The following is a 27,531-nucleotide window of genomic DNA, read 5'->3' as shown; positions in this document are numbered from 1 at the left end:
GAATGAAACTGCGATTACTTAAATCTTTAGTGAACCTAATGCGTATTTGTGATCCCGTCAAAAAAGTCTACAATCATTATCTGTTTCTCCGTCGCTCTTACATGCTCTTATCCCTTCGGGTGGCAGCACCTCCGGTTGAACGGCAGGAGAAATGGCGCGGCCATTTTTTAAATATGCCTTTGCGTGGCAGAGGCCGCGAGAAGGTTCGGTCATAACAAGCCCGTAATTGGCAGAGACCGTCTCGCGGCATCTGTGCGACGCTGCATTTTGCGCCTAAAATAAAACCGTTAAAACTATGCCTTGCTTGCTCACTCTTGCAAGATGCATTCGTCAATAAACAAGGATAGTATTCCCTAACGGTCGAATTCCCGCGTAAAACAAAGTCACGCGCCAAATTCGCGATGATCACCCATTGAGGCCCCGCCACTTGACGTAAGTATATTTTTCCAAAATGGCTGCGCCACTCAACGGGCTTGTTATGTCTGTCCTCCTCGCGGCCACCGCCACTTACCGTAGAGACCTCGAGGAGGACAATGCCACTCGAAGGGTTATCTACCTGATTTTATCTGGGAGTGTCATTTCTAGACATACCTAGAGATTTTTCTAGCACGAACGAAGCAACGCTAGTAACTTCCTTCCGATATTTGGTTTATCGATACTCGTAATACCTAATCTTATAAGTTTCATATACAAAGGCCGTATCTTGGTCTGACTCACACAACTAGTTACGGTTTAGACGTTTAGTTTACGACGTTGAAGATAGCTGCATGGCAAATGAAGTGATAGCTAGTCCTGCACGAGATAAATGCCAATCACCAAGACGACCGTCATGTTCGTATCAAAACCAGTACGGATATGATGGTCCTTCTTGTCTACCAGATAGCTTGATAACACGATGTCCGTCACTTTCTGTCCCACGGAGATAGATACTGCGGCAGATTACTGCGCACCTGGCTAGGTAGTGAAAATACCAACAAGTCAAGCTGAACGAGGCCATGCGTTGCATCTCTGGCACTTTTAAATCTACTCCGGCCCACTAGCTGCCGTTCAAAACTATAACAAGTTGTTATATTTGTATCGGGCCCCTATTCTACGCTTGGGCTGCTAAACTATGTTACTACATACAATGTTATTGTGATTTTATCTTGAAACAAATCCTTTCCAGCAACATAAAGGAACGAAAACTTTTACACAGAATTGTCGAGATTGTGAGAGCCAAAAGGTGTTCGACAGACCATTTGGAAGTAACGGCCTCATACATTTTATCTGCGATTCTCATCTTTGCGGTTAGGAGCTTTTACGTGCGGTAAAGCGTTTTGTGGATATGGTGGTTGTCAACAGCGCTGGGGCCGCATTAGAACTTTCAAAATATCAACTTGATTTGTTAATAAGTTTATTGGCAAAAATTTGTTTAGATACAGGCTCTCTAGCGCTCGAATACGCAAGAGGGATAGAGAGGCAGATAGGAACAGTCGAGTGTAAAAATATGGGTGCACACATCATACCCAAAAATATGTCCCATGTCCCACAGCTCTTGAATATGCCAGCGAATGAATAACTATGGGACATATTTTTGAGTAAGTTATAATACTTATAATTGTGCAATCATACTTAAAGCGTCGGGCGTAGCCCGACCTACGTGGCGCGCCGAACGCGTACCAAACCCGGGCGCCTTCGGCGCCCTCATACTAAGAGTGTCGGGCGTAGGTAGCCCGACGTATGTGGCACGCTGTATGTGTTCCAAAACCGGGCGCCTTTGGCGCCCTCATACTTAAAGCGTCGGGCGTAGCCCAACGTACGTGGCGCGCTGTATGCGTTCCAAAACCGGGCGCCTTCGGCGCCCTCATACTAAGAGTGTCAGGCGTAGGTAGCCCGACGTATGTGGCGCGCCGTACTCATACTAAGAGTATCGGGCGTAGGTAGTCCGACGTACGTGGCGCGCTGTATGCGTTCCAAAACCAGGCGCCTTCGGCGCCCTCATACTTAAAGCGTCGGGCGTAGCCCGACCTACGTGGCGCGCCGTACGCGTCCCAAAAGGTGTTCGACAGACCATTTGGAAGTAACGGCCTCATACATTTTATCTGCGATTCTCATCTTTGCGGTTAGGAGCTTTTACGTGCGGTAAAGCGTTTTGTGGATATGGTGGTTGTCAACAGCGCTGGGGCCGCATTAGAACTTTCAAAATATCAACTTGATTTGTTAATAAGTTTATTGGCAAAAATTTGTTTAGATACAGGCTCTCTAGCGCTCGAATACGCAAGAGGGATAGAGAGGCAGATAGGAACAGTCGAGTGTAAAAATATGGGTGCACACATCATACCCAAAAATATGTCCCATGTCCCACAGCTCTTGAATATGCCAGCGAATGAATAACTATGGGACATATTTTTGGGTAAGTTATAATACTTATAATTGTGCAATCATACTTAAAGCGTCGGGCGTAGCCCGACCTACGTGGCGCGCCGAACGCGTACCAAACCCGGGCGCCTTCGGCGCCCTCATACTAAGAGTGTCGGGCGTAGGTAGCCCGACGTATGTGGCACGCTGTATGTGTTCCAAAACCGGGCGCCTTTGGCGCCCTCATACTTAAAGCGTCGGGCGTAGCCCAACGTACGTGGCGCGCTGTATGCGTTCCAAAACCGGGCGCCTTCGGCGCCCTCATACTAAGAGTGTCAGGCGTAGGTAGCCCGACGTATGTGGCGCGCCGTACTCATACTAAGAGTATCGGGCGTAGGTAGTCCGACGTACGTGGCGCGCTGTATGCGTTCCAAAACCAGGCGCCTTTGGCGCCCTCATACTTAAAGCGTCGGGCGTAGCCCGACCTACGTGGCGCGCCGTACGCGTCCCAAAACCGGGCGCCTTCGCTTGTATTTATCGGTTAAGTTAATGGTAACATTCCATTTCTGCCCGCAGCTGCACTACTAGTAACGTCTATGTCTCGATATTAAATTTGTAATTTAAGTTGTTGGTTTGACGTAAATAAATGTATTTTCTTTCTTTCTTTCTTTCTTTCTTTCTTTCTTTCTTTCTTTCTTTCTTTCTTTCTTTCTTTCTTTCTTTCTTTCTTTCTTTCTAGTACGAACGCGTCGGTTTTATAGTCAATTTCCATAGTAAAATTTGGTAAAATTAATGGTAGTGCTGCTGTCGTTCGAAATGGACTGTCACCTTAAGAGTAGGTAACTGTCAAGTAATTATCAAATCAAGTTAGAGTTGATAAAGTCGTAATGCGGCTGCTGTTGTAATGTGGGCTTCAACGCGCGGTAATGGCTATTTGATGGTTACAGTATCCATATGGACCATTTGTGCGATATTTTTTATAAAATGTGTGGTGATGTAACGTTCGAACAAAATATTATGTGGGTAAGTGTAGGTACCAAAGTAGTACAGTCAACTGCAAAAATATGGGTGTAGCCAACTTATTACAAAATATGTCCCATAGTTCTTAATTCGCTGACATAAGAGCTATGGGACATATTTTTGAGATGATTTGTGCACCCATATTTTTACAGTTGACTGGACAATCAAAGAATTTAAATTCCTACCCATTTGTACTTTGTCACACTGACAATAGTATGACGTCTCTAGTCACTAGCGACTTTTATACCGGGTGTGGCCTGTTATATGAGCAAAATAATAAACTGTAGGCTGTACTCCTCATACTGAACAACATTTGTTCAGCGACTTTTAAAAATAACTTGTTGATTTTTAATAAATTTGAAAGTTTTTTCTAAGACGCAAAGTATTGCGAATTTTGTTATGTTTAAGGCGTGACAAGCCACGTCAATCACAATGATATGGCGTGGCGATGGCGTCCATTGAATATAATATTTATTTTGTATGAAAAATAGGGAGCCTTATAATTCATAATTTTTTAAAGTTGTCGAATAAAAGGGTCACCGTTTGAGGAATACAATCTATGTTTTAATTATTTGCTCGTGTTACAGACCACACCCGGTATTCATTGTCACTGTGACAAGGTACGATATAATATGGGTTGGAAATTAAATTCTTTGACTGTACAAAAAATACACGTTAAATCAGTCTTACATTCTTCACTACAAAAATCTATATTGGTGATAAACTCAACCACAACTCACTCATTTGCCCATGAACTTGGGTCGTCTATTTTTGTCGAATAAGTGAAAAGGGCGAGCATGATTAACTCACACGAATGACATTTGAAACGGACACGTGTGATCTTAAGGTGGCCACTGACGAGCCTTCTAACAGTCCAAATAGCGTGGCTGCAATCCAAAATGGATCCGTGAATGTCAAAAACGTACAATGTTTAATATTAGGATGCCGTCCATTTGGATGAATCCATTGTAACGACATCCATTTGGAAGGCTCGTCAGTGGCCGGCTTTAGATTCTGCCCTACAATCTACAACGCATGTAGGTACAGTCAGCAGCAGAAGTTACTAAGCGGGCCAGGTGTTCAAAATGAGCTTGACGTGACTTTATTGTTGAGAGGATAAAAGCGTGTCAAGGTAATTTTGAACACCTCGCTCGCTTAGCAACTTCTGCAGCACTCTATAGATACATTTTTCCGGCATTGGTGTATTTGGTCCAAGGGCCCAACGTTTTCTGTTCTCTTTCACGACGCAGCAACTAGTATCATTTCTCTCTCCTCGCTCTTTTAAAATGCCGTTTGTCAAAAAAGGACAACCATACTGTTGACAAGGTGGACTTCAAATCAAGTGTTGCCTTCAAGGGCGCAACCTTTTCTGTTCTCTTTCACGACGCAGCAACTAGTATCATTTCTCTCTCCTCGCTCTTTTAAAATGCCGTTTGTCAAAAAAGGACAACCATACTGTTGACAAGGTGGACTTCAAATCGTGTTGCCTTTCTTGATGCGCCCAGGCTGTGTATGTGTGCGTAAAAGCGTATATGTGTGCTCTTTTAGGGATGTGAAAAGTCGATTTTAATCATGTTATATATCGATAAACGCTACACAGCGGAACGAAATAGCGATTAATTGAAGCTTCAATATCTTCGTTAAACATAAACATAATTGAAATGCTAATGGATAATGAATATATTATAATATAATAATATAATTCAATTATTGCGGAACACCTATTTTAGGAGGTATTTATGTATTTTAATTAAATATCTGAACTTTCCCTTGGTTCCCTGCTGGGGCGTGACTATAAAATTGTGATATGATAACCACAATAAAGAATAAAAGCGTTTTTGGTCATTTTAGGTATCGTTAAGCCTTTGAAGTAAAATTAAAATTGCAAGAAATGTCGATAGTTTATCGATATGATTTTATCGACATGGCTACAGCAACGTGGGCCTCATTGTTAATCGTACACTAAACAAAAGTGGCAACAGTGACAGCTCGCTGAGACACCGTCTATATATATATTATGTCTATGGTTGCCTTTCTTGATGCGCCCAGGCTGTGTATGTGTGCGTAAAAGCGTATATGTGTGCTCTTTTAGGGATGTCAAAAGTAGAATTTAATCATGTTATATATCGATAAACGCTACACAGCGGAACGAAATAGCGTTTAATTGAAGCTTCAATATCTTCGTTAAACATAAACATAATTGAAATGCTAATGGATAATGAATTTATTATAATATAATAATATAATTCAATTATTGCGGAACACCTATTTTAGGAGGTATTTATGTATTTTAATTAAATATCTGAACTTTCCCTTGGTTCCCTGCTGGGGCGTGACTATAAAATTGTGATCTGATAACCACAATAAAGAATAAAAGCGTTTTTGGTCATTTTAGGTATCGTTAAGCCTTTGAAGTAAAATTAAAATTGCAAGAAATGTCGATAGTTTATCGATATGACTTTATCGACATGGCTACAGCAACGTGGGCCTCATTGTTAATCGTACACTAAACAAAAGTGGCAACAGTGACAGCTCGCTGAGACACCGTCTTTATATATTATAAGTCTATGATTTGGTCTATCTATAGTTGACGCCGTACTTACAGCGTCTCGTTCCATGTAGAAATGCCGTGGCTTTGGCTTAGCTTCGAATTCGATATTATGACATTATGAGTTTATGACACTGTAACCGCATACGATGTTAACCAACGTAAAGTTATGTGATGACCTCTTTTCCCGCGCCAGATTTTAGGCCACGGCCCATATTTTAAGTGTCACAAGTCAATTCAATTCTGTTAAACAATTATTCAGATGCCTGTAACTTCCATAAAAAATTGTCTAGACTGTAATTAAAGCTTCCGCTACATGTAAATTATGGGACAAACAAAGCTCACATTCTGAAAATAAAAAAGATCTTACAACTATCGAGTATTCGAACGAATTGCAGCCCTAATAATAAGTGACTTATGGTTGAAATTAGAATAACGTAAGGAAGTTGTAGTAAGCTTTTTAATCACCAGTAGTACAATGTAAATGACGGTTCAGTACAAGTTGCATGTATTGTTGGTGCAGTTCTATTCAACTGTCACTGCAGGCCGCGACATGCAGCGTGAGATGGGAAACTCACTGCAGAATACAGGAGCTGATAGTCCAATGGTGAAGTTAAGGTTACGATAGATTAATAATAAATGTATTTCTATAACGGCCCCGACACTATCATGGATACTGACATTACTTTGACGGAATGACGTTTTTAGTGATAGTGTAGGGAGTGTCATGAAACTCATGAAGGAATGACGGCAAGTAATGAAGTTTATTTTAATAATTTCCGTCAGTATTGGAGTTGTGTCAAAGTAATGATACTAGAAATGACATTATACTGACAGTGAAATGATTAGAAAACACAATACCTGTATTGTTTTTTTGAATAAATATAATAGGTACCTATACCTTATGACTATGACCATTTTTTCTCAGAATTTCAGCGCCTGAGTTTCATGCGGCAATGACCGTTCACAAAATTCAATGAGTAGAGTCTGTACGGAAAGAGAAGAGTCGTAGAATGTAAATGAATTGGACCCAGGATTGAACCCCATACTTACATTTCAGGTCTTTTTTCCCGCGCAGACTCTATACTCTTGCGAGTTGAGTATGTGTTGTGTACCTACTTACCTACTCTAAATTCCTTTCATTTTCATGCCACAACACAACTCATTCCGTGGTTTTTTGTGTTGAGTCGCTACTCGCTCGGTCATTTTATTGACTTGTTGGAAAAAGATACCTATTATGTACTTATACAACTAACACATCTCGATTTCAGGATTCAGCTTATTTCTCATCCAAGGGTAATTATTATACAATTACCATTGTTATCATAAGGAGTCGTGACAATTACTTTTATGGGTAGGTACATACCTATTACTAGGTAGTAACCTATCTAGGTATAAGAATGCTTCATTGATTGGCGTAGAATGAAATTAATAATTGCCGATATTGTACGGTGTCGCTATTAATAGGTACCATTCATTCACGCAAAGGCAATTCAAAATAATCACAGTGCAATTGATCCAATTGTTCTGGTACTTGTTCAGGGCGTTACGTAACATAGCTTATTATTAAACACTGCATGAGAATGTGTGAACTTTTACTCGTACCTGCTAGAAGTAAACTTACCCTTAAATAGCCTAATTTAAGCTTATAAGACAAGTAGGTAGACTAGGTAGTACAGAGTGACTCAAAATTACGTTGACTAAAAGGCCGTCATTTACAAAATATACCTAATTAAAAATTTTACCTGAAATAATTTTTACTGAAACAAAACCGGCCGAGTCGGACTCGCGCACGAAGAGTTCCATACCATTACGCAAAAGACGGCATTAAAAAACGCATTTGTTGTATTGTATGGGAGCCCCACTTAAATATTAATTTTATTCTGTTTTTATTACTTATTTCTTGTTATAGCGGCAACAGAAATACGAGTACATCATTTATGTGAAAATTTCGACTGCCTAGGTATCACGGTTCATGAGATACAGCCTAGTGACAGACAGACCGACAGACAGACAGACGGACAGCGAAGTATTATAATAGGGTCCCGTTTTTACCCTACGGAACCCTAAATATATTAAGCTATCTTCATAATATTTTCCTCTGACTTTGATACACAAACGTTTATATTTTCAAATATGCGGAATACTTGAGGATTTATTTTAATTGCCGTCTGCCTGCCACCAACATCGAAAAATCTAAAAAGTTATCTACCTCTCTATCGCTTTTGCTAATTCGAGCGACAGAGAAGTAAAATAAAGAAATATCGAATTTCGGTTTTCGCGGTAGAACCTCTGGGGGCCTACCGCGAGCCCCATAGTTCGCAAATGCGGTCATCTTTTTCTATCACTCTAATTACGCCTTAATTGGAGTAAAAGAGAAAGATGCCTGCAATTTGAGAATTACGGTTTTCGCGGTTAGCCCTCTGATAAATCATTTAAACGACAAATAATAACCATTTGACTCGCGTTTAATTAATTTACTCAAACAGTTTGCGAGTTTGTGGGACGTTCCGAAATAGTAAAAATAAAATATTCAAAGCCCTTTTTTTGACTCCGCACTTGCGAGTGATGAATAGAATAGTGCAGTAACCGTTTTTGCATCAACATATTCTAAAATGCGAATAATGTTTTAATGTTCCAATAAAATTCCAAAATACTTTCACTTACTGTTGCACTATTATAAAGATTTTAGCTTTGGAACGGCCTCTTGTTTTCTTGTTTTTGACGTTGACAATGACATTATTATTTGACAGGAGACGCAGGGACGCAGGAGATGAGAAGAAATGAGTGAAGAAGTTCGCGGGTAAAATTTCGAAGTAAATTAATAAACTAGAATCCTGAATCATTTTCTAACTTTCCATTCAATCGGCGAAGAAAATAGAAATGAACATTTCGGACTTTGCACTTGAAGAAATAAAGGATCTTGTACCTTCATGTGTACTAAACGAAATAGCATGTTTCGTATTTTACGACGACCACCCGGCACAAAGTAAGATATGCGATATCACAATATGTACGAAGTATGGAGAAGTTAAAGAATACTACAAGTGTGAAGAAGTATCGTCCCTGTGTCTTGGCAGTGAGATTCAATTTACAAAGATGAGTATTCTTAGGAATAGCCAAGGACAGCTTTTCTACCTGTTAGCGTCACAGAATGATATTATAATTTTATCCAGAAAAGACAAACTTGCAGTTCATAAAAAAGTATCAAACGTTGATTATTACGATATTAGTGATTGCGCGTGTAGAGGTGAAGCGTGCCTTAAAATTGTCTTAAAAGATGACGCGGTGCCTCTAATATTTGATGATAACTTTGAGAATTTAGGTGAAAGAGCTGCAGCGCTAAGTGCGATGCATGCCGATGACTCTTTACCGATTCTCACACAACTAAAGAGGAAACTCAGTCAGGCTCGATATAGTATACAGTGCAATGAGAAGACTCTGAGAGAATTTATGGATCTGCGTAAACTTACAGCTTTTGCTGCGGCAAAGAAACTGCACCCAAATTTAGATGATTCCGTGATAAATGATAGCTATAATCAGGTATTTATTATCAAATTTTCTATGCATGTACACCCATTACATTTACACAAGTTTCTTAATCTGATTACATAAACGTAGCTGCTACAATAAGTTATTATTTTAGTTTCAAACAACATTTTGAAATTTTACATACAAAAATACTACTCACTCTATTTTGTCTGCATGTCATTTTAACGACGAACCTCAATGGAAAGAACTAGAGGAGGCCTTTGCTAAGCGGCACACTGAGCTTAGAGATATACTCTAACTCAGAACAAAGGGACTAGATAGATAGCTATATAGAATTTTAACGCATTCACTGCCAGGGGGCGTGGCCTAGGAACAAACTTGTATGACGGTGAATGCACATGTGCGTCAGGGACAGCGAATGTGTTAAAATTAGTGTGTAACTCACTGTATGAGAGTGGCTGTTTCGCTGTGGGTTTGTGTGACTCTTAAGAATTCTTAATAAATGCCTATATTTATTTTCGTATAATTGTAAAATGCTATTGTAAAGATGAAGCACAATGTCAAATGAAATTTTTATATTTATTAATTATTCTGCCCTGCGTTAACATAATAGTTTGTTGGTCGGCCCTAAAGGTGCATCCACACCTCACTCAACTTTTGTGGAGCAACACTGTGCAATACGGTAACATTAGGAGTTAACATTATTTTACCTAATTACTGTTGTACCACCCACATTCTTAACTGTCCATCGGTGAACCTTATGCCTTTTGGAATAAGGGCCACCGATGGACAGTCAAGAGTATTGCTGTTTGTACAGTGTTGCTCCACTAAAGTTAACTGTGGTGTGCATACACCTTATAAGATGAGAAACAATTACCTGCATATTCTGTGGCCCTAGTGAAAAAGGGTACAAGTCTCACGCAGCTTAGGAGTAAAAGGGCATAGGTGTTACTTGGAACTTATACCCATTTACAACCGCGCTGCCCGAGACTTATACCTTTTTTCACTAGGGACACAGAATGTCTCTTGAAACTATGTCATACAACTTGTAAGCTGCTATGTCCTATATGATAATTAATATATAAATAATAATAGCTATAAATGACTCAATTTCCAGGTTTCTGAGCAGCTGAAACTGATATCACAGACTCCAAGTGTTGCAGTTTGTAATAAAAAAGTTGTTATCACACTGAATGTTATCAATAAGGGTAAAATGTAAGTATGAACATTTTCTATTATTTATAGAAAACATTGAGGTATTTTTTATGAGTTTGTTTATAGGGCAGAGGGAATATATTTCCTACAGTGATTTTGAACTTTTGCATAAATTCTGAGACCCTTAGGGGCTGTCCATAAATTACGTCATCGATTTTTGACGATTTTTGCCCCCCCCCCCAAATTATCGAATAATCATGCTTCAAATGACCCCGTTTCCTACATCATGCTGCCGTCATCCGAGGTCCAGACCCCCCCTAATTTCAAATGACGTAATTTATGAATAGCCCCTTATGTCTGTTAAAGGGTAAATCTTAACTGAATTCAATCTGGGCCACTTACTAATATTCAAACCCTCCATAATTTCATCACGATTACTTTCATCATTTCTTACTTTTAATTTACTTGAATATAGAAAGATTAGATAAATATTAGCATTGCCTACTTAGTGGAAGTCTGCCCATGACTTTTCACATAGATATCTACACTCGCAACAGTAGTACTGCCTGCCATACATAACTTTTGTACCCTTTTTCATGATTCTAGGGATAAAAAGTATCCTACATTATGTTAATCTAGATTTATACCCTGTCAAAAAAGTATTAGGTACTCTCAAGCTCAGTATTTCCAAGTTAAACATATTTATCATCATCATCATCATCATCTAAGCCATAAGACGTCCACTGCTGAACATAGGCCTCCCCCTTGGACCTCCATTCGTACCGGTTGGAAGCGACCCGCATCCAGCGTCTTCCGGCGGCCTTAACAAGGTCGTCCGTCCATCTGCTAGTCCGTGGTCTCCACTCAAGCACTTTTCGACCCCATCGGCCATCTTCTCTGCGCGCAATGTAGCCTGCCCATTGCCACTTCAGCTTGCTAATCCGGTAGCATATTTTTATCTCCAACTTAATTACATTTTTCAGGTCCCTCCACGATGTTGGCATACTCCTCCACTCCGAACAACCATCAATAGTCTACACCACCCACCTATACCAACACACAACCGTCAGTCCCCGCTGGAAAGAAGTACACGAGCTACAACCAAATATACAAACAGCCGTACTAGCTGTTGTTGATCTAACTGAACTGCAGTATAGCACAAGTAGATTAGACTTTAATGGAGTAATTTCGTATAAGAGAGAGGGAAAGGATTATTTGATGCCGTTTGATTCTGTTGTGTTGTCATATTCTGAGTTTATGGGGAAAGAGTATGATGTGCTAGCTAATGAAATTAGTAAGTATTTTAATGATTGAATTGAAATAGCCTTTATTTCAGATAAGTATTTTGTAGTACATTTCATTTTGTTGTTAACATATATATATATCTAATCTAAATTTATATCTGTATGCATTTTGTAGGCAAAGGCCTCCCCTAACTCTTTCCATTCATCCCTATCCTTTGCTATTGTAGTCCAGCAACCTCCTGCTGCGCTCTTAATCTCATCATCCCATCTTCTTGTTGGCCGGCCACGCTTCCTTTTTTTGTCTCCAGTAAACCAGTACATTATTGCTTTAGACCACTTTTCTCTCCCTCTCATTGTGTGACCTGCCCATTTCCATTTTAACTTCTTAATTGTTGTAGTAATATCTTTTGTTTTAATGATAGTAATTAATAAAAATATTCAATCAATTCAATATTCATACTTTTATGATGACCAGCGGGCGCAGCATGGTTCCATTTTTATCGCCTGTCACTATGTCCGTCACTTTCGCACTTGCATACTTGTTAGAATGTGACAGCCTATTTCGTCTAAGGCTGCGTTTCCAACAGAGATGTGCGAGGATGCGTAGCGAGGGATGTGTTTTTAAGAACCAATATGTATGTACAGTCGACATCAAAAATATGTTTACACTTTTCGCCTTATTGCAAAGGAGTAAGGTGCAAAAGTGTAAACATATCTTTGACGTCGACTGTACAACATATAGAAAAAGTAAAAATCTCTTTTATTGAAATTACCTGTTTTCGTTGATTTGAAACCGTTTTTATTCTTTAGAGTCAGACCGAGAAAAGTCGGCAGCGATTTTGATAGCCCATGCAGTGCAAGTGTCATTTAAACGTCAAACTTCCATGAAATGATGACGTATAAATAACACTTGCACTGCGTGGCGTGGGCTATCAAAATCGCTGCAGACTTTTATTGGTCTAGCCCTAAAATCTTCTATTTATCCTTTTTCAGATGACACCAGCATCCTTACAGTTCTGGCCACAACTAAAAAGTTAGATCTGACATTAAGAATAATAGACAACGCGTCAGGACTGACATTGACTGACATTTTCTGTCAACACATGGCAATGGAATGTGTGGCTGGAGTAAGCAATGTGGTTATACATAAGATATCACCATATCATGTGCTGAATGGTGTGATGGTGGTGTTTGAGGATGAGAATGCCTTTCGTACGCCTATAGCAGTGTATGTCAGGTAAACTGAACTCATAATACTGGCACTTGTACATTGATCAATAGTGTTTTTTATTGGAGGCTCATAAATGTCAATAATATTGTCCACGACAAACCATGAAAAATATCTTACCCAATCAAATTTGTAGAGGCAGAAGAATGTGCAATTTTTTTCGCGCTTTCTATGTGCAAGTGAAAATTATTGCAGGTACAACTATAAATATCGCCAGGCGTGGCTCACTCCGCGATTTCGTCGCTTTGCTACATGTAGCTAAAAGTACATCCATTCGACCCCAATTTTGGGGTTTGCCATAAGCCGCGCGTGGCGCTGTCGCCACCTAGCGGCCATACCTGTGCTGATCGTGACAGACGCGTTTTGTTAGAGAGTGAGTCTTCTGTACCTAGTACTATTATTTATTCTGTGCCCGTACGCTGCTTACAGCGTCTCGTTCCATGTAGAAATGCAGTGGCTTTGGCTTGACTTCCAATTCGATAGAACATTATGATTTATGAGTCTATGACACTGTAACCGCATACGATGTTAACCAACGTAAAGTTATGTGATGACCTCTTTTCCAGCGCGTTTTGTTAGAGAGTGAGTCTTCTGTATCTAGTACTATTATTTATTCTGTGATATCGCTAACATAAGGATCATTAGAGGCAAAAATAATGCTCTCATGGGGCAACTGCACCTACTCTGACCCACCCTTACCACACTTTTCCTTTTCTTACTTGGAAAAGAACCTCTAACTCTTATGCCAATGTGACATCTCCATTCGCTACGGTAACTGCTTGCCATCAAACAGAATGTGTGCTTGTTTGTCATGGTTTATGTGACGTGGTGTATGAAAAACCGGGCAAGTGCGAGTCGGACTCGCGCACGAAGGGTTCCGTACCATAAAGCAAAATAAAACAAACGGAAAAAAATGCAAAAAGAAAACGGTCACCCATCCAAGTACTGACCACGCCCGACGTTGCTTAACTTTGGTCAAAAATCACGTTTGCTGTATGGGAGCCGCACTTAAATCTTTATTTTATTCTATTTTTAGTATTTGTTGTTATAGCGGCAACAGAAATACATCATCTGTGAAAATTTCAACTGTCTAGCTATCACGGTTCGTGAGATACAGCCTGGTGACAGACAGACGGACGGACGGACGGACGGACGGACAGCGAAGTCTTAGTAATAGGGTCCCGTTTTACCCTTTGGGTACGGAACCCTAAAATCCCCCAACTGATCTTATACTTACATGAAAAATGTACCTATACTATTTATTTCAGATCATATAGTCAAGTGCTACCACTGATACACTACATCCACGAAGCCATTCCACATCGCATCATAATCACGCCACCGGATCACAAAATAACAGCCACCGAACACTCCCTAAGCAAATATAATGAAGATGTCACAGAAAAGAAAGAAAAAGTAGACTATGCGAGCTACGCTCCATCTATGCTACGCCAAACGGCTACGATTTTAGACTATTTAGATAGTTGTATAGTGAAAATGAATGAAAGCAAAGATCCTAAAGTGCAAAGCAAAATTGGGAAAGAAATTGATTTATTTGCCGGAGGATTGGGATTGTTTACGGAGTTTAGAAGCGAATTGTTGGCCGAATCAAGAAAAGGTGCCAATGCCAAGTGTTTGAAACAACGTGAAGTGAAACCAGTGGATATTGAGAGCATGTTTCTCGATACTGAGTGAGTTTTGTTTTATACCTTATGTTGATCGGAGTAAGGTTTAGATTAGCGTAATTGTCGATTTTGCATGTACTATGTAGCTGTGATATTATGTTTAAGAATAACTAAATCTGACTATGAATCGGTTTATTTTTATAATAAATGAAGTTAAAAACATGATAATTGTTTTCTAAGTTAAAGTAAAAGAAAGGTCTGTGTTTAATAAATTTTAATTCTTGTTCATCACTGTTTCGAATTAAATAAGTAAATTAAAACCTATGTAAAATAATGTTACATAAAAATAAAAAAAATAATTAAAATTCTAATTTAAATTTGTTGATAAATTAACATACATTAAATCTTACAGTCAGACAATAAAAAAGGGAGCATTATAATATTTATTTCTACTTATAAAATTCATAATTTAACTAGAATACAAAAATATTTTACAGTAATAACTTCATTTATATTGTAACAACAGATATCTTGTTTTGAGCATTAAATGTCACGTATTTCTATATTATTTATTTAACTTAAATAATGTCCTTATAAATTATATAATACAAAAATACACACAAGAACAACTTGTATAATTGTTTAAGTATACTAAGTACCCGGTTTTACCTTTGTTCTCATTAGCACCATAACATCAGCTTTTTAAGTAGCAATATAAAATATATTAAACTGTACAAAATGAATTCACTACTTAAATACAAATTAAAATATCAATAATGTTTTAAACAACCCACAACCGAAAAAATATCTATAGTGTATTATTTTAGGTAAAATAACAATATATATGTCGGCGGCCGATCGTAAGATCAGGCATATCGTGAAATTCCTAGGCATATCGTGAAACGTGTAAATCTTTGACTCGTTCCCTGAGTCGATGCATCCCTATTTCTGGGCAGTTTGCCCTTCGGGCATCTGAAGCATCCTAACGCTACGTCTTACGTAGGCGAACAACGCGCGAACGCGGCGCGGCGCGGCGCGGCGAAATCAATCCTTTGATGCCCATAGAAGTGTCCTACGTAAGCGATCTCGTTGCGAACGCGGTGCGGCGCGATTTGCACGCGAATGTCAGGCGGCGCGGCGCGGCGCGGCGCGGCGGCGGCCGCTTTCGCCGCGCCGCGCCGCGCCGCGTTCGCGCGTTGTTCGCCTACGTAAGACGTAGCGTAACGAACCTATCCTTCCTATATATATTGGTTTAATGTGACTATCATCAAAACATTGCACAGGAACATTACGATCTGCCTAATCTTACGATCGGCCGCCGACATATACACAAACAACATGTGTATTTCAATTTATTAAACCACAGGACTCGTTTGTTAAGCCAATGATAGTATTATTGATCGAAAGAACGACGCACGAGCGAAGCGTTTTCGTTTTTCAGCTCTGGCAAAAAATCCTTCGTATACCTGCCTGGCTGTTCTCTTTTACAGGTCGCATTTCTTTATTAATTATCGTGAAATTTTGTAAGTTCGATAATTATATGGTATTTTTTGTTCATTCGGTTTTTACAATTAGCCACAGAACGAGTCACGTGGTTTTGTTTCTATATACGTTCTACAAAATACCTAAAATAACTGACTATAGCAATTATTGGCAACAACTAAGGTAGGTGATGAAAACTTTGATCATGTTTCGATGTTTCCAATATTTTCAAGGTATTTTCAGTGTCATTTTCTATCAAGGGAACTAACTATAATGATGTCATAAGATATCACGAGGTAAGTAAATTAAATTTAGTCCAATTTGATGTCGTTATTATTAAAGGGGCCCACTGATTAACAGTCCGCCGGACGGTATCGGCCTGTCAGTTGTTCGGAACTGTCAAAATTTTGTTCTAACTGAGAGGCCGTTACCGTCCGGCGGACTGTTAATCAGTGGGCCCCTTAAGGAGGAGGGAGGAGTCGGTTCACCGACAAAGTTTTTGAAAAATCGTAGCGCTTTTATTAAACCGTATGTGGTTGGCGTTCGGAGAAGAACCTGAACTCACTGCACCCTCGACACCTATCAATCAGGTTTAAAGAACAATATTAGTTGTTGCCAACAACACAACCAAAACCCATTTGTGCTCTAACCTACAGAGGGGACTATCCATTCCTTTCAGGATTGGCTCCCGCTCCGGAGCACCAATGATTGTCAGGTACTAGGAAGCATTAGCTGCCTGACTCTTTCAATTGCTTAGCTAAACTTAAGTATAATAATCACTTGAAACTCTTTATCCTCCTGAGTCCCTGAGGCCGATAAAGGATTGAATCCAAATGGAATTTTGAATGAAAATGGAATATACTTAACATGGTTCCAAATTCAAAACTGCAATAATGACAAGGGGGACTCGGGTGGCTATAGTACTATAAAATATCTAAAGTTTTGAAAGTCCGAATTACATTTGTATATCGGATTTAATGTTTCGTTTAGAAACCGTGAGCCGCGTATAGACCTAAATCTTAATTAAAAACCATCACGTAACCTTTAATATCAGTGTGTTCGAATATTTGATGTAGCAATTAGAACGTTTCGGAACGTACCTTTAAATTTTAACGTCTTCTGTAATTTATTTAAAAACTGCCTTCAAATCGGCCAAACAGGTTTGGAGATAGATGGGAAGATCGAATCGTGCGCACAAACATACAACCAGCCTCCGACTAAAAAGGCATAATAATATACCGTCTCCATTCGGTTGGGGTGAAAATTTCAATCGCCCTTTTTTGTGTTTTATATTTATTTCCAATATGCTATAGAGTTTAAAGATTCATCATCATCATCATTCTAGCCTTCAGTCGCCCACTGCTGAGCATAGGCCTCTCTTCGTGTACGCCACCCAATCAAAAGTCACCCAAGCAAAAGTCTTTCATTAATAAAGGTTTTTGGGATTTTTCCCCCATCCATGCTACGCAAGCCTAATGCCAATGCGGACTTTACACAGATACCCACACACGCGCGCACGCACACAGTCTTATTTAATTTATTTTAAAGTTTCACTTCGAATACCACACACATGTAAAGATGTAGTGCTTAAGTACATGATTATTCTCCATCGTATTTTCACGGAAACATACGAATGTGTCTTGCTAAGTATTTCAGTCAGTCTCGGTACAAAAAGTACTAAGATTGACTGATGTAGCATGACAAATACGAACGTTGCCGTGAAAATATTACGGTAAACAATTATGGACTACATCTGTACCTGTGGTTACACTGGTTACTTTCACAAAAGTAAGAATAGAAATGAGTTGAAAACCCTGTGATGTTTACAACATCAAAATAACTAGCTTATTCTATTATTGCATTGCACAACCGGCCATTTATTTATCTAGGTACATTATATCTACCTAAATACTATTGATTATTTGCAACGTAAATAAATAATAACTATTAACAACTCTTATTAGAGGTATCGTGTATCAGTACTTGTGTATTTTACAAACAATAGTAAATTTTAATTAAGAATACATTTAATAATTACTTACAAATGGATATTGCACATTATATTGCACAAATATTTTTTTGTTGCTTATTGTTATCACTGTAAATTGTTTCTGAAACGTCTTCCACTACTTCTTGCACTTTTGTCATACGTTAGCATTTTACTGTCACTTTCTACAACATTTACTTCTTGCTTTCTATAGCTATCGAAATACACCGAATGTGTCTCTACGCTCTCTGCACCTGATTCACTCCTAGCCTCATTTTCAGTGTCATCACTTTCACTACAACTCACTATTTTAGCTATCACTAATTTTCTTTGAACTTGTCTTGAGCCAGCGGAGTCACTACTGAGATATCCTGAGTCTTCAACGTGTTGTCCTTTTTTGCGTTTCATCCTAAAAGTTTTGCCAGAAGTTTCTTTAGGTTCTTTCACAAATGTGTTGGTGTTTATTGGATTGCTGCTGTATCTTCTGTCTGTCCGTCTTCTATTAGATATCCTACATAAATCTTCAGTCTCTCTTGCTGCTCCTTCACACGCGTCGACAGTGTCAATGTTTTCGTAGTCCGAGAATGGCATTTGGGCAGAAGCTCTCGTTGGACCGCAAGGATGTCCTATACTAGATTTACGAACGTTACTATTTCTAAAGCTAAGGTCAGTTGTCGTATTCTTCGTAAATGTTCTCGGACTGAGGCTTCTGCCATTCAAGTTTTTTGAAAGATTTTCTTGTGGTAATCTTGCACTTTCTACTCTGCGGGGTGGAAAGCTCGGCTGTTCATATATTGGATGGTCATTTGTTGGAGGAAGTGGAGGCAGAATGTCTGGTCTTGCTAGACTTTTCATTTGCTTTATAGTTGGTGGTGTACATTGCCGTTGTCTTTTCGAGTGCCTGAGTTCTAGAGTAAGGATACGGCCTTCTTCTGTAGCCCAGTCCGCTGCGACCTCTTCCCAGGCTTCCGACGTATCGTCTAGACTTTTAGAATCATTGAATGTGGTAGGAGATAATTTAGGGCGCTCATAAATATTTTTTCGGTACTCGTAATCGTTTCTTAAACTATTGAATTTTGACGCGCTGACCATCGCTTCTGATTTTTTGAACGTCCCGCTGCTGCGTAATTGAATACGTTGATTGACAGGACTACCGTCGATATCAATGTTTTTAATGAGGTCCTTTCTGCTGAACTGACTATTTTCGTCTGTCTGTTTAAATTTGGAATGTTTGCGATCCAATGTGTCGGGCTCAAATCCATCTGATTCATGAATCTTTATGTAATTTTCAGGAGGATCTTTAACTTCAATAGTAAGACAGCCAGGTTTTTCCTCGGAGTTATTGCCAGCGTGACGTAATTTTCTGCTTCCCATTGAACAATCAGATCCACTTGGTGAAGTAGGAGTACTACCAAAGTTGTAATTATTGTTAACATATACCTCGCTCACTAAACTATAGCTGTTGTTTGGGCTGTTGTTGTTAGCTTCTATATTATTGACGTTATTTATTACTTTCTTGGACTCTATTATTTCATAATGATTTTGTTCAATGCATACATCTCTTTGTGGGGAAGGAGTGTTGCTATTGCTTCTCGAATGCGTCTTATAAACTGCATTAGTCATTGTAAGTTCTTCTTCTAATGGTAAAGCATTGCTCAGGCTTGGACTAGCTTGAGAAGACGGCACATCAGGGTATTCAGGGGGAGTTGCCAACCCCTTTTTGGTTGATGTTCTCTCTAAACTATCAGTTTCATAGTCATTAATGGGTGGGCTTTCAGAGTGCTTTCTAGCAGAGTTCGTACTTTTCTGACAGACTCTTTCTTCGTCAGAACTGTTGTGGTTGTAGGATTTGCCACAGTTTTCAAGAGCTATAGCTTCATTGACCATATCAGGAAGAGAATTTTTATTGGTTATAAACTTATTTCTGTGTTGGTTAGTGATAGGGTTACTTCTTAGACTCCCGGTGCGATAATCGCACAGTCCAATTGGTCTGATATCATCTATTCTGGAAATAGTCTCTCCATAGTAGTTCCTGTTGTTATTATGTGTAATTTTATCAAATTCAGGTAAAGGTAGATTATAGCTATATGTTCTCAGTGGTGGTTCAGATCTCACAGACATAGTTGATGTTTTTCTAGACTTTGTAATGTTTTCAGTTAAATTCATAGGATTTGACGCTGTAAAACTGTTTTGTTTTCTTAATTTACAATTTGTTTCCGCACTTGGAAGAGTTAAAAGAGAGTTAACTAAACCATTCTGGGTAGCTGGTTGGAAATCATTATAGAACGATTGTTTTCCAGTAGGAATGTTTTCTAGCCACTTGCGAATGCTGTTTTGCTTTTCTCCTTTACTACTTAGGCAGCTTGAGCAGGCAGGTATGTCATATTTTATAAAATTATGTACTTCGCTTCCATTTTCCGTTTTACAACCTGGACATCCTACGCAATTTATAGATCTCTTTCTACTATTTTCCCTCTTAAGGCTGACAACGCTTCCGCTTCTCTGACTGCCTAAGCCTTGGTATATGTCTAAACTGTTTCCATGTGAGGGATAGGTCTCTTCTTCTGGTATCTCATTTAGAACTGGCTGGAATCTTTTTGCTGCCATTTTATGTTTAGCGACTGCGATGACTTCTCTAATTTTAGTCAGGAATTCTAAAGCTGCGGGTGGTGGCTCCTGTAAAAGAAAATGTATTTTCGTTTACTCAGTGTATGTTATTATGGTTCCCGAATATGAAACATTTAAATCATACTACTGGCGTACATATGTACGTACATAAACAAGCGCTGGTGGCCTAGCGGTGAGAGCGTGCGACTTGCAATCTGGAGGTCGCGGGTTCAAAGCCCGGCTCGTACCAATGAGTTTTTCGGAACTTATGTACGAAATATCATTTGATATTTACCAGTCGCTTTTCGGTGAAGGAAAACATCGTGAGGAAACCGGACTAATCCCAATAAGGCCTAGTTTACCCTCTGGGTTGGAAGGTCAGATGGCAGTCGCTTTCGTAAAAACTAGTGCCTACGTCAAATCATGGGATTAGTTGTCAAGCGGACCCCAGGCTCTCATGAGCCTTGGCCAAATGCCGGGATAACGCGAGGAAGAAGAAGATAAATCATACTACTGACCGCCATGAGGTGTGGTTCAAAATAAGCCGGATTAAAGTATAGCTTTCTTCTTGTAGTGCCGACTGGCCGTGCTATTTCCCGGTCGTCAGTTGTTTCCACGATGGATACATGTTCGTCTGGAAGGCGTTCGATTCCCGACTCATCTCGGTGAGTTACGTCAGAACAACTGTTTCTAATCTTCACTTCTGAATAGTGGGAATGTATAAGAGCTGATGTAGTCTGGTCCTGAAAAAAAAGACACACCATTAAACATGACCATAATGTTTGTTTAGTTTAATTGTTTTTGTATCTTTTTGTTTTTTATGACAGCACCGAGAGGTTTCTGAGAGTTCATTCTGAGCCAAAAAAAGGACTAGTTAGTGCGAATAAAACTTTCTTATCTTGTTCTTGATGGCTTTCTTGTTTCTACTTACGTTGAAAGTGTGATCTTCGCTTCTAGCGCTACTCTCAGCAAAGTCTTCCGAATCAGACATGGTACTGCCAGAATCACTTGGAAAGCTGTGCTTAATCTGATGAAACGATCGACTCATTCCTATCAATGGATTATTTTTGACTACACCATCATCAGTATCCAAAGAACTCGGTATTGACTGGACTCTTTCATTGTTGATTCGAACTATGTCGCGTTCCGTTATGATAGAACCATTTTTGTTCTTCAAACTTTTCAATCGTCTCGAGCTCGCTTCGGTTGCTTCAGAGCCTTTCTTTCTTTTTCGTATGTGTAGGTAAAGGAAGACTGATGCAACATAGATTAGACCGAGAAGGAGAGAGCTGATGCCGATCGCAACATATTCTGTGACAGTTAGTCCTGATGTGGCCGTTGCTCCTGATGTCTGCGCGTTTGGAGCAAATTGGACTTCAGTTACATCTGAAACAGATATAAAAGATATATCGATACTGTTTTCATGATTCTCAGACATGTTTTCTTTAGATTTTATAATAGTGTCTTCTATGGAATCGACGCACTTCGTGAAGCGCACTACAATCATTCGTACTACTGCTAACGTACGAACTTTAACGCCATCCTTGCTCTGAAGAACTATTTTCTATATTTAAATAGTTTGTACTTGAGAGTGGTTTAGGAGCGGTCCCTTGCACCCTGAAGGCGACGCATGGCGTGAAAACTCCCCTCAAGTCGAGAGGAGAGGCGGGAGCAGCGGCAACATCTCGACACAGCAGGCGCACCACCATCATTCGGCCCGACATACTCGCTCGCACGTCGTCCTCACCGCTCCACTGGAAATATTATAATAATTGGTCAGTTTATTCTTATTCTCATTCACTTTCCTTACGTGAACGGATAAATTAAAATTCTCATTGCTATTTTTGGGGCAGTTTGCATCGGCTTGGGGCTTTTATAAAGATCTTTATGGTATGTGGTTAGAAAACGACGTCATCACGTCAATTACATTATTTTGTCAATTTGCCATCGTTTTCCAATCTGAGGAGGCTATTATGTATCTTCTCTATTATGTTAAATGCAAGTGAAGTATTTAAAATCATCTTTTACAGAGAGAGGTTATCCTACTGTTTGCCACAAACTTTAAACTTGCCTTCTCTCACTTTACGGCTTCATCATCTTGTAGAACTTCAACAATTTAACATTACTAATACGATGACATTTACCTGCCTATTTTGCTTGTAAAAGTTTATCACATGTAGATTGCTTACCTGTAGAAAAGTCCGCCCCTCATCGCGAAAAAGACTGAAAGGAACGTCTGCGTCTAGCGTGTTGCGAAGATCTACGAAGCCTTTTGGAGTAAGGAACTGAGCACCAGACACTGCGCATATAGGAGTCTTGACACCTGTCAAAAATAATTTAAATATAACCATTTCGAATGTGCTATATTTATATACAGGGTGATTCATGAGACGTGAGCAGGACTAATCCTGCACACTCAGTAACTGATAATTGATCGATCACCGTCGTATTTAGGTGAAACAACCACACTTTTTCCTATTTTTTAACTTTTTGGCGAGGGCAAATTTAATTCTGTACAATCATGGTCACCCTACAAGACCTAATTAATAAACATAAAACCTCTTTAACCGTAATGAGAGCATTATGATTACGAAGAAAATAAACTGTCAAACTTGAGTGAGATACGTGTTTTCAAAAGTAAACAGACCGTAATGACATTCAATTTGACACAGAATATCGGTAGTTTAGTATTCCAATTGTAGAGTGACCATGCATGTCGTAAATAAATTAATAACTTTTTTTTTCAACACGACTAGAAAATTAACGTTAACCTCACTAATACTGATACGAAACAGTTGCTTATAATTTAAGAAATGCGCAGTGTTAGTCCTGCTCACGTCTCCTGAATCACCCTGTATATGTACTAAGTTACATATTTGTTAGACAGCAAAATATTGGAATAGGTTTTTTTACACTAAGTATTTTAAAACTTAGTGGAGAAACGTAAATACATCTTACATAGGAATTAAAAAGTATGCAGTGAAATATAGTTCAGCTATCAAGCGTTCCTAGATGTACTACTTGTGATTCGACTTGTACTACATAATTAAAGTTGTTTTGTCTAGATACCTATGGTAGAGTCGATGCGGAAAGAGAAGAGTCGTAAAATGTATTGAATCCCATAGATTTCACAACTCTTCTCTTTCCGCACAGACTCTACCTACATACCACTTATTTAATCAACTTAGGCTTAGTTTAGAAACATATGCATTGAAGAACGTTCAGGTAAGATTTAAGCTTGGCACGGCAGGCTTAGCGCAGAGTTCAACGCTTGAGCGCTGTCACACAAATAAGGACTAAATCCTCACCTTGAAAGGTAATATCCCTCGACGGATGAATGATTTGTCCTTTCAGCGGCAGATACACGAACGGTATCCGCTGCACGCCCACGCCCGTCCCGAAGCTCGCCAGCGAACATTCTGCAAATGAAATTAATCCCTTCATAACAAAGGCTTAGGCTCGTATTCAACACATGTAATTGTCAAAGCCGATTAAGCTACCAATTTTTTTGCGCTTTACTAAATATACACACAAAAATAACACAAAACCTTAAGAGTGCACAGTCGCTTATGGCGTTGTTTCTCGATATCTTCGCTTATTAAGCTCCTCATTTGTAATGGAATTAAGACTAATACCTGACCGTGCAAAAGTTAAGCTTATTTCGGAAATTCTGTATTATTAACGGTATAAATTAAAACATATATTTTACGGCATCCGGTTAGGTAGTTGATGCGATTACAACTCCAATTTATGCAGATTAAAAATATTGTGTATCGCGAGCTTTATATGTGTCCCGCCGAAACACTGGACAAATACTTCGGAGTGTGCTATTAAAATGTCCTATAAAAGCTTTATCTCGTTATGATATAATTTATCGTGGCGTCTTATCGTATGCATTAAAATATTTTCGAAGAGGGCCCTATTTCATATAATAGTGGCAATATTAGGTACTTTGTCACTTTCTGAAAATCTTCATCGGCATAGTTTAGTCAAAAGGGCGCGGGTCATTGGTCGAGTGTGTGTCAACTCAATCGCATCAAAGTTACAGAGGGGTACCGCGAAAACCGAAAATCGCAAATTGCGGGGATTTTTCTCTGTCACTCTAATTACGCCGTCATTGGAGTAAAAGGCTTGCTACACGGTCGCCGACAAGCCCTCAGACCGCGTGGCCTTGGCCGGTCCCGGACCGTGTAGACAGTTGTTACCAACAAAATTTGACCAAAACTGACCAAGGACAGACCAAGGTCAGACGGTTAGAAGGCTTGTCGGCGACCGTGTAGCAAGCCTTTAAAAGAGAAAGATCCCCGCAATTTGCGAACTTCGATTTTCGCGGTTATAGCCCTGTTCGTTGCTGTTAATTGTGGCTACAAGGCTAACCGTGTAAGCGTGTAGCTTTATAAAATAAGGCCAAGATTTTCATTAGTGCTTTGCGTACCGTAGACGGGTTTATACTGGACAGTTTGAAGGGTAACATGTCCATGAGGGTTCGGTAGTGTGGGCGAACGGAACGTGTAGTAATGTCTTCACATACAACGTATGCAACAAGGCATTTGATAATAGATAACACAGCGGGAGGCAACGCACAAGTGCCGCCTTCACGTGTTTAACTAAAACCGTCGGTAATTTGTCTAAAAGTTTTGTTCGTTGGATACTATGTCCCAATTTTGTGACAACAATTTGGTGAAATACAACGCTTTGGCTCTTAAACTACAACAGCATCATTGACCCCATTCTGTTTATCCGTTTAACGTTCATTTCGACAGAAGCGGTATCATGGTCGCATTTTAATCACCTGTCATGCCATGCGTCACTTTCTCACTTACCCATTTGTTAGAACGTGACAGGCATGGTGACAAATGATAAAGAGCCGACCATCTTAGCCCTACTGATCGCAACTACGATGACAATGCAATAATCAAAAACACTCCATTTAAACCGTAATTTTTACCTAAACTTATTTACGACGTCGATGGGCGTCGAAGTGAGTTGTTACTCTAAAATTCTATGTTTGCCGGATTTTTAAGTATCCCAATGTTTGGCCAACACCTAAATGACTCGAGTATTTTGAGACGGTGAGTAAATACGTGTCTTTGTCAAGCAAACGAAGACTCAACTGTGTCTACTTAAGAAAAAGCAGGTGTCTTGGCGTTGGAGACGTGCTTGTGAGACAAGCATCTAGATGAGATGACATCACGAGTAACGCGATTTCGATTATGACGCACTTTCTTGTTTTTTGTACGAACAAAAAGAAGAAATTAGTGAGCGTTTCGTCATTTGACGTTAGCATGCTAAAAATAGATGATTTCTTTCTAAACAGTTATGAAATTTTATTTATTACGCCTGTTCAGGATCCTTAGGTTTTATTAAAATTAATCTGTTGGTTAATTTTAGTTTTTGGTCCTAGGAAGTGACACAATAATGAAAATAATACACGGACACGGCGCAGATAGTCCGCCGGTTCCTCTCTCTGCAGCCCTGACCACGGGCAGCTTGGGCCTTGCCCCGCTGCCGGCGGCACCCTAGGTTAGGTTTTTTATAATGTGTTTATTTGTATTTTCATTGTTTTGTGTTTTTACACTTTACTTTTATATTAAAAACAACCTAACTTGAGATGAAGAATAAATAAAGTTAAAAATAATAACGAACAAAGACAGCGAATATAGTTAGCGGTGACGAGCGCGCATACGGAAGTTTCAGAATATCCTGAAAGCAGATTCACTCTCAGAAGCGAGAAAAAAAGGATAATAAAAAAATACGCCTGTACATGTTGTCGAGTGAGAGTACCTGGCAAGTCGTCGACGCACAGTTCCCGGTCCTCTCTGAATAGTGGCGCTCGGTGCGGGCACGCGCAAGTGCACACGGCGTCGGCGGCGCGCGCGCCGTGCTCCGCGCATTGCGTGGGGCCGCATTCAACACCTGGAATATGATGAAATTCAATCTTGACGAGTGTATCTGGATGTTAGAAAAAATAGACAAGCATTAGGTTACAATAAGAGTATAATTAAAGATGCTCACGCTGGCGCCCGCCGCGCTCGCTAGCCCTAGGTCTTAACACCTCGTTAATAGTAGACCCAAATAAAAGGGACGACCGGGGTCATATCGCGACCGCACGAGCGTGAATGAGAAGTTTTACGACCCCGGTATCCGTTTGGTTTGGGTCTACCTACTATAGTGTCCCGGCGCGCTAGCCCAGCCTTGACCAATGCTCATGTCATGTCACGGCTAGCTCTCTCACGCTGGCGCCGGCTGGTGCGGCCGCGCTCGCTAGCGCCAGCAGCACCAGCGGCAGCATGTTAGCCCACGCTCGCGCCTGCACTGATCAATGCTCATGTATGATCATGATAGTCACCAGTGAGCGAGAACACGTCGCCCGTGTCCCGGTGCGCTAGCTCGCTCACGCTGGCGCCGGCCGCGCTCGCTAGAGCCAGCAGCACCAGTGGCACCATGCTAGCCCTCGCCCGCGCCCGGCCATTCGACCAATGCTCATGACAGTCGCCAGTGAGCGAGAACACGTCGCCTGTGTCCCGGCGCGCTAGCTCACTCACGCTGGCGCCGGCCGCTCTCGCTAGCGCCAGCAGCACCAGCGGCAGCATGCTAGCCCCCGCCCGCGCCCGGCCATTCGACCTATGCTCATGATAGTTACCAGTGAGCGTGAACACGTCGCCTGTGTCCCGGCGCGCTAGCTCGCTCACACTGGCGCCGGCCGCGCTCGCTAGCGCCAGCAGCACCAGCGGCAGCATGCTAGCCCCCGCCCGCGCCCGGCCATTCGACCAATGCTCATGATAGTTACCAGTGAGCGTGAACAC

At 40.2% G+C, this 27,531-nt stretch overlaps 2 protein-coding genes across 2 annotated transcripts; one reads left to right on the top strand and one right to left on the bottom strand.

Annotated features, from left to right (window-relative positions):
* The first annotated feature begins 8,680 nt into the window (after positions 1-8,680).
* LOC134672002 (uncharacterized) lies at positions 8,681-14,803 on the top strand. Its single transcript, XM_063529901.1, has 5 exons — positions 8,681-9,448; positions 10,515-10,612; positions 11,536-11,846; positions 12,790-13,033; positions 14,293-14,803. The coding sequence occupies exons 1-5, from the start codon at positions 8,789-8,791 to the stop codon at positions 14,717-14,719; spliced, it is 1,740 nt and encodes a 579-aa protein (XP_063385971.1). The 5' UTR covers positions 8,681-8,788; the 3' UTR covers positions 14,720-14,803.
* A 3,130-nt stretch (positions 14,804-17,933) lies between these two features.
* Positions 17,934-27,185, bottom strand: LOC134671989 (uncharacterized). The gene is made up of 8 exons (XM_063529886.1): positions 27,075-27,185; positions 26,510-26,641; positions 24,034-24,144; positions 22,915-23,048; positions 22,311-22,479; positions 21,657-22,111; positions 21,244-21,468; positions 17,934-20,794 (listed from the first exon to the last, which is right to left on the bottom strand). The coding sequence occupies exons 1-8, from the start codon at positions 27,169-27,171 to the stop codon at positions 18,227-18,229; spliced, it is 3,891 nt and encodes a 1,296-aa protein (XP_063385956.1). The 5' UTR covers positions 27,172-27,185; the 3' UTR covers positions 17,934-18,226.
* Positions 27,186-27,531: the final 346 nt, after the last annotated feature.

The sequence above is a fragment of the Cydia fagiglandana genome, chromosome 16 (assembly GCF_963556715.1).
Source record: "Cydia fagiglandana chromosome 16, ilCydFagi1.1, whole genome shotgun sequence".
In the NCBI taxonomy this organism is placed as follows: Eukaryota; Metazoa; Arthropoda; class Insecta; order Lepidoptera; family Tortricidae; genus Cydia; species Cydia fagiglandana.
This window is presented reverse-complemented; position numbering and strand designations above follow the sequence as displayed.

Coding starts and splice junctions, on each gene's coding strand:
- LOC134672002 (XM_063529901.1), top strand. CDS start 8,789: ATGAACATTTCGGACTTTGCACTTGAAGAAATAAAGGATCTTGTACCT. Junction 11,847..12,789: donor TGTGCTAGCTAATGAAATTA/GTAAGTATTTTA, acceptor ATCCTTTTTCAG/ATGACACCAGCATCCTTACA. Junction 13,034..14,292: donor CCTATAGCAGTGTATGTCAG/GTAAACTGAACT, acceptor TATTTATTTCAG/ATCATATAGTCAAGTGCTAC.
- LOC134671989 (XM_063529886.1), bottom strand. CDS start 27,171: ATGGTGCCACTGGTGCTGCTGGCTCTAGCGAGCGCGGCCGGCGCCAGC. Junction 23,049..24,033: donor GAGGGATATTACCTTTCAAG/GTGAGGATTTAG, acceptor TATTTTTGACAG/GTGTCAAGACTCCTATATGC. Junction 21,469..21,656: donor GCGAAGATCACACTTTCAAC/GTAAGTAGAAAC, acceptor CTTTTTTTTCAG/GACCAGACTACATCAGCTCT.